This window comes from Schistocerca cancellata, chromosome 4 (genome assembly GCF_023864275.1).
Source record: "Schistocerca cancellata isolate TAMUIC-IGC-003103 chromosome 4, iqSchCanc2.1, whole genome shotgun sequence".
In the NCBI taxonomy this organism is placed as follows: Eukaryota; Metazoa; Arthropoda; class Insecta; order Orthoptera; family Acrididae; genus Schistocerca; species Schistocerca cancellata.
The window spans coordinates 698,405,750-698,418,045 of record NC_064629.1 but is presented as its reverse complement, the minus strand read 5'-3'; the positions used below and the strand labels follow the sequence as shown (position 1 = coordinate 698,418,045).

Here is a 12,296-nt window from a genome sequence, read left to right as displayed (position 1 = left end):
CCTGCAAGATGTATGTGTATGAACTCCACACATAATTCTAATTATCTTCTTTTGTGCGATGAATACTTTTAGCCTAACTGAGGAGTTGCCATACAATATTATTCCATAAGACATCAGTGAACAAAAATATGCAAAATATAGTAACTTACATACTTCTATATCCCCAAAGCTGCTTGGTCTAATGCACATTTGTTGTTTACAGTTGTCAGTTCAAGCTGCTACTATACAGTAGCTGTGTCAATGTTGCTTATATGCCAGGAATAAAAAGATGCACATATTACAGAAATCCTGACAAGGCAAGGGACTGTACCATATAATTTCAGACATTAACATTAAAAAACAGACAAAGAGAAAGTTTCAAAGATACAATAGATTTTTTTAATCAGAATCTGTATAATTTAAAAATGGTGCTACTTCACTACAGGGAAGTTTTAATATTCTCAGGGGTTCCCAAGATTTGCCAAGCATTTTCCAGACAAGGCCTGCCATTAGTGAAATTTTCTAACTGGAATAATTTATAAACTGTCAGATTGTTTCAATAAGAGTATACATTTTTTGGAGTAGAAAAATCAGGGCTACAAAATTATACCAGTGGATTTTGGAAAGTTTTTTAAAATCAGGATATTCTGGAAAACAAACATTTTGAATATGAGTAACTTTTGGAATATTAAGTTTTCAGAAATTGTAAAACATTTGCTTGAATGAGAAGAATAAGAGCTTTCAAATAAACGAAGTCAATTTTAAAACAATTTCTATCAGGATTGAATTTTTATGAGCTCATTGTTTTCAAGTATAGTAAATTATGATTATTTCTTTAAATAAAATGTTCCTGTATGAACTCCTTACACTACTGACATCAACAGACTGTAAATTATACTGTGTATAACAAAATTTAATGAAATACAAATTTCGTAATTTCCTGTAGCTCCCTATACGTTGTTGTGTCTATATGCATTATTAATGAAAACGGTTTCTAAAAGAAAAAAATAATTAATATTAGCAGCAAGAGTGGTATAAGATCATGGAGAATAAGCCACATTTGTCTATTATTGGCTGCAGACTGTGCCTGACGTTATTTGATGTGTACATTGAGCAAGCTGTGAAGGAAACCAAGGAGAAATTTGTAACAGGACTTAAAATTCAGGGAGAGGAATTTAAAATTTTGAGATTTTCCAATAACACAGAAGTTCTGTCAGAGACAGCAAAGGCCTTGGAAGAATAGCTGAACAGAATAGGCAGCAGTTTGGTTAAAGGTTATAAGATGAACATGAACAAAAGCAAAACAAGAGTAATGGAATACAGTCAGATTAAATGAGGTGATGGTGAGGGAATTATTTTAGTAAATGAGACACTAATAGTAGTAGGTGAGTTTTGTTATTTGTGCAGAAAAATAACTAATGATGACCAAAGTAGGGAGGATATAAAGTCCAAACTGGCAATAGCAAGAAAGCATTTCTGAAGAAGTGAAATGTTTTAAAATCAAATATAAATGTTAGGAGGTCTTTTCTAGAGGTATTTGTTTGGAGTGCAGCCTAGTATGGAAGTGAAATGTGGATGACAAACAGTTCAGTCTAAAAATTAAAAAAAATTTTTTTTTAAAAAAAGTGAAATGTGGTATAACAGGGGAGTACTGAAGATTAGATGAGAAGATACTGAACGAAATTGGGGAGGAAAAAAAATGACAGAGCTTGACTAAAATAGGGAATCAGTTTGATAGGTATCATGGAATTGTCAGTTTGGTAATGGAGGGAAGTGTGGAGGGTAAAAATTCTATATGGGTATCAAGGCTTGACAACAGCAAGGAGGTTCAAATGGTCGTAAGTTGCAGTAGTTGTGCACAGATGAAGAGCCTTGCACAGGATAGATTGGTGTGGGATGAGGCATCAAACCTGTCCTTGAAGTAACAACTGCAAAACAACAACCACTACCAATACCATCAACTTAGCTGTGGTCCAAAGTTGGTAATTCATGTTCTTTAATTGCTTTCGTGCAGCTACCACACCTAACCCTTTATTTTTCTTGTGTGCAGTTTGTTGCATTTTAGTGCACTGTTTGTAATGAACAGATATAATTAATGTAAATTGTCTCCCTTGGCTGCTTAATAAAGCTATCATATCATAAATGGCTTGCCCAAAGTGGGCCTAACAAGGAACACTACAAAATTTGACATAATGTAAAATAGTCCTTAAACATTGGTAGGAAACTGCACTGGGATTCAGTTTCTGAGCCATCCATTGCAAAGAACAGTGTTGTTAGATAGGCAAAACAATGCAAAAGCCATTATTTGACCTCAGCTACTTCTGCGGCAGCTAGCATCTGCAGGCTTGCAGCCAGTGAGACTCTGATGATACTATACATTAAACATCTTCCAGTATAGGATCTGTAAGTGTTAATACCTCACAACAGAATTCCGTTCACCATGAGTTGATTAGGTCGGCAAAAGGACATAAAATCAGCCTGATTTCCAGACTGTGTCAATGGCAACAAGCTGCCACTTGTGATCTAATGGCATCTTCTCATGTTGTATCATTCATATGACCTAGTATCAATTGCAGAGTTTCCAACATTTTACATTATTGCTTAGCCTAAAATGTAATGATTATTTATGAAGTGACCAAGACCAGTGAGGTCATTTGGGATTCACACTGTACAGAACTTAGAGGCATGTGGTATGGATCATATCACTGATCATAACCCACTGTCAAGTCATTCATCAGTCTTGTTGACAAGGAGGCCCAGAAATAATTTAGATGTATTTGGATAGAGAAAGAATTGGATCACAGGCTCCATTTACAGGGTGTTTCAAAAATGACCGGTATATTTGAAACGGCAATAAAAACTAAATGAGCAGCGATAGAAATACACCGTTTGTTGCAATATGCTTGGGACAACAGTACATTTTCAGGCAGACAAACTTTCAAAATTACAGTAGTTACAATTTTCAACAACAGATGGCGCTGCGGTCTGGGAAACTCTATAGTACAATATTTTCCACATATCCACCATGCGTAGCAATAATATGGCGTAGTCTCTGAATGAAATTACCCGAAACCTTTGACAATGTGTCTGGCGGAATGGCTTCACATGCAGATGAGGTGTATTGCTTCAGCTGTTCAATTGTTTCTGGATTCTGGCGGTACACCTGGTCTTTCAAGTGTCCCCACAGAAAGAAGTCACAGGGGTTCATGTCTGCCGAATAGGGAGGCCAATCCCCGCCGCCTCCTGTATGTTTCGGATAGCCCAAAGCAATCACACGATCATCGAAATATTCATTCAGGAAATTAAAGACGTCGGCCGTGCGATGTGGCCGGGCACCATCTTGCATAAACCACGAGGTGTTCACAGTGTCTTCTAAGGCAGTTTGTACCGCCACAAATTCACGAAGAATGTCCAGATAGCGTGATGCAGTAATCGTTTCGGATCTGAAAAATGGGCCAATGATTCCTTTGGAAGAAATGGCGGCCCAGACCAGTACTTTTTGAGGATGCAGGGACGATGGGACTGCAACGTGGGGCTTTTCGGTTCCCCATATGCACCAGTTCTGTTTATTGACGAAGCCGTCCAGGTAAAAATAAGCTTCGTCAGTAAACCAAATGCTGCCCACATGCATATCGCCGTCGTCAATCCTGTGCACTATATCGTTAGCGAATGTCTCTCGTGCAGCAATGGTAGCGGCACTGAGGGGTTGCCGCGTTTGAATTTTGTATGGATAGAGGTATAAACTCTGGCGCATGAGACGATACGTGGACGTTGGCGTCATTTGGACTGCAGCTGCAACACAGCGAACGGAAACCCGAGGCCACTGTTGGATCACCTGCTGCACTAGCTGCGCGTTGCCCTCTGTGGTTGCCGTATGCGGTCGCCCTACCTTTCCAGCACGTTCATCCGTCATGTTCCCAGTCCGTTGAAATTTTTCAAACAGATCCTTTATTGTATCGCTTTACGGTCCTTTGGTTACATTAAACCTCCGTTGAAATCTTCGTCTTGTTGCAACAACACTGTGTTCTATTTGGTGGAATTCCAACACCAGAAAAATCCTCTGTTCTAAGGAATAAACCATGTTGTCTACAGCACACTTGCACGTTGTGAACAGCACACGCTTACAGCAGAAAGACGACGTACAGAATGGCGCACCCACAGACTGCGTTGTCTTCTATATCTTTCACATCACTTGCAGCGCCATCTGTTGTTGAAAATTGTAACTACTGTAATTTCGAAAGTTTGTCCGCCTGAAAATGTACTGTTGTCCCAAGCATATTGCAACAAACGGTGTATTTCTATCGCTGTTCGTTTAGTTTTTATTGCTGTTTCAAATATACTGGTCATTTTTGAAACACCCTGTATGTCCATGTATTATAAAATTTGTTTTTAAATTGTCAGCTGAGAAAATTGATAAACTGAGAAACAATTTCATTACATTCATATTTGAAATAGTCAATTAAATGCCTTCATCTCTGTAGTTTATAACTATGAATAAAGCTAAATATTTTCTGCTCTGTTTCAGCTCTGCCACATTCCTGCTGGCTCCGAAAATATGTTTTCCTCTGCACAGCATGTGGAGGACTGTCTGTACTCTTGGGAATACTGTTTCTCACAGTATACTTCATGCTACGATCATACACTTCTTCACTGAATTACTTTGAAACTGTACCAACTTATGTACCAGCAACTATGGTAAGATGTAATTGAATGTGTATATAAATTTTTATCTGTCACATGGGTCCAGTTTGATCATAACATATGAGTGGAAGAATTTCACTAATAAATCAAATTTTAAACTAAAAAATAACATATGAACACAGTTTGTAGAGACAATTTAGACTGAGGTGACAAAAGTCATGAGATACCTCCTATTATCATGATGGATTTCCTTTTGCCCAGTGTAGTGCAGCAGCTCAGTGTGTCATGGACTCAACAAGTTGTTGGAAGTTCCCTGCAGATATATTATGCCATGCAACCTCTACAGCCATACATAATAGTAACAGTGTTGCCATTGCAGAATGTTGTGCACAATGTGACCTCTCGATTATGTCCCATAAATGTCTGATGGTATTCATGTTGGATGATCTGGGTGGTCAAACCATTCGCTCAAACTGTCCAGAATGTTCCCCAAACCAATCACAAACAATTGTGACCTGGTGACATGAAACTGTTGTTTGAGAATGTGAAGTCAATGAGTGACTGTGAATGGTCTCCAAGTAGACAAACATAATCATTTCCAGTCAATGACTCGTTCAGTTGGACTAGAGGACCCAGTCCATTCCATGTAAATACAGCCCAAACCATTATGGAGTCACCACCAGCTCACACAGTGCCTTGTTGGCAACTTGGGTCTGTGGTCAAGGGTCTGCACCACACTCAAACTGTACCATCAGTTCTTACCAACTGAAATTGGAACTCATCTGACCAGGCCATAGTTTTCCAGTCATCAAGGGTCCAATGACATGGTCATGAGCCGAGGTGGGGCAGTGCAGGAAATGTCATGCTGTTAGCAAAGGCATTCGTGTCAGTTTTCTGTTGTCATAGCCCATTAACAGCAAATTTTGTCACATTGTCCTAACAGATAAGTTTGTCATATGTCCCACATTGATTTCTGTGGTTTTTTCACACAGTGTTGCTTGTCTGTTAGACTGATAACTCTGTGAAAGTGCTGCTGCTCTTGGTCATTAAGTGAGGGCTGTTGGACTGTGTGTTGTCCATGGTCAGAGGTAATGCCTGAAATTTGGTATTCTTGACACACTGTTGACACTGTGAATCTCAGAAAATTGAATTTCTTAATTAATACCAAACTGGAATATCCCATCCATCTAGGTCCAATTACCATTCTGTGTTCAAAGTCTGCTAATTCCTGTTGCATGGCCATAATGACATGGGAAGCCTTTTCACATGAATTAGCTGAGTACAAATGACATCTCTGCCCTTTTATACCTTGTGTACATTATACTGTCACCACTTGAATATGTACATGTCGCTATCCCATGAATTTTGTCACCCCAGCATATGTTAGGTACTTCAGTTCACAAAAAAATTTTTAAAAATTCAAATCTTGATTTTCTCAACAGTGTTAAATGTCCTTGTTCATCTGCAGTTCCATGGAAAACACATTTTGAGGAACAATTTTTGTAACTAGTGAACACACAATGTATTCACACCACATTCTGAGGTCCTGTTTTATTTAGTACTAATTCCACATGTCCTGGATTTTTATCATTTACCAAAACTAGTTAGACCTTTCCTTTTCGTTCTCATTGTATTTTGATAGTATGAGATCTGAGAGCAGTTCTTTTGACAAACATTACAAAATAAAGAAGAAGCATATTACAAAAGCATAGCATTTCACAGAATTATTGATTTGCAGCAACACAAGAATCTTAACACTTAAATATGTTCTGCTGGTGGGATTTTATTTGGAAAACATATTATAGTAAGCATTACTTATGTCTTGACATCTGGATGTTCCCATATAACAGGAAAAAGTATTAACTTGTTTTTCAAGTCTTCAGTTGCAATGAGATGCCTTCCTTGTATTTAACACTAACAAAAAGCAAATTACTCAATGCTTTAACATACATTTTCAAAAACTATGATGACAACTAAAGGAAAATGTTTATGGATAGCAAACTGAAGTGCTGCCAAAAGTATTATACTGCAATAACCAGTATAGTTGAGATTCTTCAGGTGGGACATCTCTCCATTTGAAAATGATTAAATAACATGATAAAAGACAAAAAACAGAATATAAGATGAGAAATTAAGTCTCAGAAACTTCTAGGTTATTATTTTTTGGTACATTTCACAGATTGAACCTATAATCTGAAATACTGGCTACAGTTATGTTTCTTTATGCAAATGATTTAATTATTTTTTGTTAGATAACCTAATGTTTTAGTAGTGGCTGCAAGTGTCCATGGTCAAAACATATAATTAAGATTGAGAATTATAAGACCTGTTTCTTCTAAGGATATTATTTGAAGCTATTTTTTCATATGAACTGAGAATTTAGTGATAATTTATTTATACAATTTTTGTCACTTGATTATGATTAGTGGAAAGTACACACAGAAAGTGTGTATTGATTCAATCATACATCAATTTCTTCATGTTTATTTTTGTTGGTAGGTTCTTTCACTGTAGAGAACACTAATTCATTAAATTTTAGATGACTGGTTACAGCACATTTAAAATAACAGGAATATCACTTCATGCATAATGCAATACAACTAAAACAAGCTTCCTCTCTTATTTCTTTCCAGCTCATTGTCACTGGATTAATTGTGATGTGTTTGGCAAGTAGGAAGAATCGTTACGAATACCTGGTAAGCAAAACACTGCACTGAAGTCCTTAAATGGCAGGGAACTTTTCCTCCTTAGCACCAGTTATTTGTATTAGAAACTCTTTAGTACTACTTAGGGAATATTATTAAGTGTACATAAAGGTACTTATAAATGTACATTATTTATATTGATCTGCCTAAAGCTGTGAGTGATTGCAAACATACAAATGGAGCCTGTGCACATGCAGGCACATGCATGTATGCATGAGCACATTCACCCAACCTATTTTGCATTATATGTGAGTGTGCTGCATTCTGTATAAGAATGAAAGTTGGAAACTTGAGTTACATTGTTCAGCATTTTTGTACTGGTCTTCCCAGTACTAATATGTTTCACTAAAAGATGAGTAGTTGGCACCATAACATAATTTGTAATTGTTTGTATCCCATCCTGGTTTTCTGTTATTGTGCTAATGTGTATGATTATAATTGTTTCATCAAGTCTTTTAACCACAAGAATTTCCTAGTGGAAAAAATGTGGCCTTTCAAATTCTGACAATTCTACGAAAATCATGTCATTTCTGCTTCAGTTTAACAATAATGAACAGCTCCCATTATATTTGCAATGCTAGTGACATGGATACATGAGTAGTTAACTAAAGAGGCTATAGCAGCAATTTATTGATGATATAGGGAATGCACAAACAAGTGTAGCCACTATGTGAAGTACTGGTACTAATAAAAAATATTTGTCTTTAAATGCTAATAATTAAATAACTGGGGAATCTCTCATTGTTGTCTTCATTTGTATTGTGAGCTACACACAGAATAAATTCCAATTTTATGATACTACTGACAAGGGAACATGGCCTCATTTTTTGTGGAGAAAAAAGTGCCCCTGCAAGATATCAGCCCCCAGCAGTTGACCCCATGCAAAAAGTTGGGCCATAGTTTTGATACTATGTAGTTATCATGTGTAGTTATCATGGCTGTCAGCGTGTCTGTGCAGTGTGATGCATGTGTGGTGTGATTTTTATGTTTATAAACTTTGTGCTGTTAAAACAATTTTTGCGCTAGCTTCCAGGAGTGCAGAATTCCTATTATGTTTCCTATGTTCTGTTTATTCTCAGACCTATGGAAGTTTTATGTTTTGTGTACACTCTTTCTTCGACAAAGAATTATCATTGTCTTGGGTCATTTTAGTTATGGTAAACAGAGCAGTTTTGTTCATTCCTGACTAGCACATATATCTGCATTCATGATGCTCACGAGTTTCACTGTTTTGTCCAGTTTCAACAATGAACAAAGTTATTATTACTTCAGAATGAAGGTGTCATTTTTACAAATTAATCATAACTCTATGTGAGATTTACAGTTGGATTGGCAGGATCACAGCTCAATGGCTAAAGTGATGACCCCAAAATGATATGCCTGCATAATGCATGAATTTAATATGTTACTATCAAAGGTAATTCATGAGATGGTGGAATGCTTGGTAGTGATGAATCCCCCTGTGTTAAGACACACAGCATGAATGCTGCCCTTCTGGTCTCACAATCCAGCCCTCTGATTCACACAAGTTGAAGCTAGCTTCTTCTACTTGGGTATCACTGTGGAGTCTGTGAAGTTCACATTGGTCATAAGTCAACTCAACCACTGGTATGTCACTGAGATGCAGGATGTAATTACCACACTGCCTGAAAGCAATTCATATGACTGGCTGAAGACATAGTTAATCAGAAAGTATCACCTTCACTAGAAGAATGCCTCCATCAGGTTTTAACACAAGAGGGCATTGTGGACCACAAACCATCCCAGTACCTGCAGAGTAAGATCAATGCTGGTACAGATCCAGACAGCTTGCTATGAACTATTTGGAATAGCTGTTTGCTGTCTCCAATTAAGGGGATTATAGCATCTGAGTTAGATATGTCTCCAGATGTAGTGGTGGACCTAGTGGATACAGTACAAGATGCTATGTCTGCGGCACCCGTCAGTATGATAACCATTCAGTGCACAAGCACATGAACAACTGCATCGTATGTAGACTATGATGCACTGACAGCTAAAGTGGACGTGTTGACCCAGCACATGAGTCAATAATTGTCTCAGTGTGATGCAAGTAGTGATTGAGGCTGGCCAAGTCACTGAGGATGCTCAAGTGGCAGGCCATCATCCACCACTTCGGCACCAGTGACTGAACCACAACAAGAAATTTGTTGGTATCATAGTAAATTTGGGAAACAGGTGTGCTACTGTATGTAGGTACCTCATCTGATCTATGCTGCAGCACCTGTTCAAAACTGCCCAATGAACAGGTTTGAAATATTTAGTGGACACAGGGTCCAATCTGTGCATCTGCTCCTGTACACCCGTGTACCACGATACGCCCTTGTAGGCAGCCAGTGTCATTCTTTATGTGTTTGATTGGGTATGAGAATGATCAACATTGCTATAATTACTAGCGAAATGCATAGATTCAGACTACTGAATGGAAATTTTAAGATTTACGAAAGATTACATATGAAATGAAATTTTGACAGAAAATTTTTGCCAGATTGCTACACTACTAGGCCCCAGTTATACAGTCCCTGGTTAGCAGCCACTTAAGTTCTATTCTCAGAATAGCATGGAAATGTGTTGTATGAACACATATTAAAAAAGTAAAAAAATAAAGAAATGGAGAATAAATGCAGGATAACTAAACTGATGACTCTGGCAGGGTTAGTGAAGCTAACCAGAGAATAAGTTTTGACAATGGCAGGAATATTACAGAATCACACAAATTGTATGGAAGAATTATGACAATTCCAAATTTATATAAAATTTTGTAATACTACTTTTTGATCTCATGCTTGATAAACTGGAGCATATGAATGAAATCTGAAACTGTTTCCTAACATAAAACGTTTTGCTTGTAGTAGGTCTGTTAAGCATTTGATATTCGTACTTCATGAATTATATTCTATCATGTTATTTATGTAAATACAGTAGATAAAAATGACCATTTGTTCTGAAACAGTTTCGCTTATTTGGCATGTGTTACAATTGCTGCAATATTAGAAAGGCCTACTTCATTTTATCTAGCAACACTGAGAAAATAGACATAATCAAATTGAGAAACCACACCTGTCTTGGGTACTATTTGTATTAACAGCTTTTTCAGTATTAGACAATGACATTTTGATTTTTCATGTAGAAAAGTGTTTGACAAATGTTGATGAGATAATAGGTTCTTTCACAGAAAGGAAAGCATGCTGTATAAAGCTGTAGCAAGATTACAGAGAGAGAAAATGCTGGGACATAAGGATTCAAAAAATGTCTACTGCCTTACCTGTCTCTTGTCTTTGCTGGTTTAATCTTTCCTATGAGGGTTGCCAGGAAGTAATACACGGCATTTTTTTTTTTCTCACCCAAAAACGATGCTAGAAATGCAAAACATTAGGTACGTCTTATTTAAAGTCTCCTGAATGAGTGGACCAAGCTTTCATCACTACTGACAAATAGTGTAGCTGCTACAGTTTCAAAATGGCATCTGTAGGTGATGTATGTTACAAGCAATGTGCCATCATTGAAGTTCTCACTGCAGAGAAAGAAACTGTGGGTAATATTCACAAACACTTGTGCAAAATCTATGGAGAATCTGCTGTTGACAGAAGTACAGTTAGTCACTGGGCATGAGGTTGAGATCATCAGAAGGCAGTTTGTCAGAGCCCCACAATTTGCAATGGTTGGGGAGACCATCTACGTCCATCACACCTGACATGTTGCTGCAAGCCCTTGGACTTCCACTTGCTTTGGCCATTAAAGGATGCCATTTGTGGAAGACATTTTGAGGATGATGAGGAGGTGATTCACACAGTGAAGCACGGGCTCCACCACCAGGACAAGGATTGGTACCGACAAGGCATAGATGCCCTTGTTTTGCGCTTGAGAAAGGCTATAGAATGGGAAGGAGATTACGTGGAAAAATAGAGTGTGTAGATAAAACATCATTCTTTCATATATGTAGTTCTCATTACATTCAATAAAGAATTGTTGAAGAAAAAAATCCGTTCATTACATTGTGGGCAACACTCATATACTAAATTTTATGGCACTCAAAACAGAAAGTTGTTAGCTAACAGCCAATAAAGAAAGCAAAGTTTCTGAAGATTTCTTACTCTCCTGGTTACAAATAATCCCACCCAGTATTAATTATGAGTTTTTTTTTAAGGGGGTTAGAATGTCAGACCAGTCAATGGGAGCAGGAGAGGCACCATAGGACATTTTAATTTCCACTGTCCTGAATATAGGTTTCATGGCTTCCATTACAAAATATACATGCTTGAATTCCACAGAGTGAAATACAGTGATGTGAGATAGAAGAATGTTGTGTGAAGAGGCATGACACTGCACTTTGGCACACTTAAGACTAAATAACATCTTCCATTTTCTCGAACATATATGTTTTATATATCAAACTCTTCAGGAAGAAGTGGGCTACAAAGTGAACATGATTTTGAAAAATCAAATTTTTGTTAAATTTTGATGTCCTATCTCAAACACTCGAGGGGAAAGGGGGGAGGGGGGGAGGTACCACTATCAAGTTTTTGCCCTGTTCTGAAATATACTAGATCTGTGGCTGCTGTCACATGTAACAAAAATGCAAGAACCTGTAACAATAGTGCTCACATGTCATAAATCCAAAGGAAACACAGCAATTTCATTGACAGACCACATGACTGCTGTATTCCTAATTACTAATGAACATGCTTTATGGAATGATTCACAGTTATTTCACTATAAAGAGTTTCCAACAGTAATACTATTTTACATGGAAATTGTTTGTGATCAAATATTATTAAGCAACATGAATAAAAAACATTTTTACAAATTTTCTATGTCAATAACTTGCTGCAACTAAGAAAGTAATCTCATATAGCCTTTGGAAACTGAATTATCCACACCAAAAATTCACTATTATAACTATTAGGAGGCAAAACCACAACCTAATGGTCTGTCTCTTCATAACAGTTTATG

General features: G+C 37.3%; 1 protein-coding gene across 3 annotated transcripts in view; it reads left to right on the top strand.

The window, feature by feature from the left end:
- Nucleotides 1-12,296, top strand: part of LOC126184777 (uncharacterized) — a 397,357-nt gene that overhangs the window by 342,495 nt on the left and 42,566 nt on the right. For all 3 annotated transcript variants that reach the window (XM_049927332.1, XM_049927331.1, XM_049927333.1), the window contains 2 exons: nucleotides 4,505-4,674; nucleotides 7,254-7,316. In XM_049927332.1, coding sequence (XP_049783289.1) covers nucleotides 4,505-4,674; nucleotides 7,254-7,316 — 233 coding nt within the window. The remainder of the gene's footprint in view (nucleotides 1-4,504; nucleotides 4,675-7,253; nucleotides 7,317-12,296) is intronic.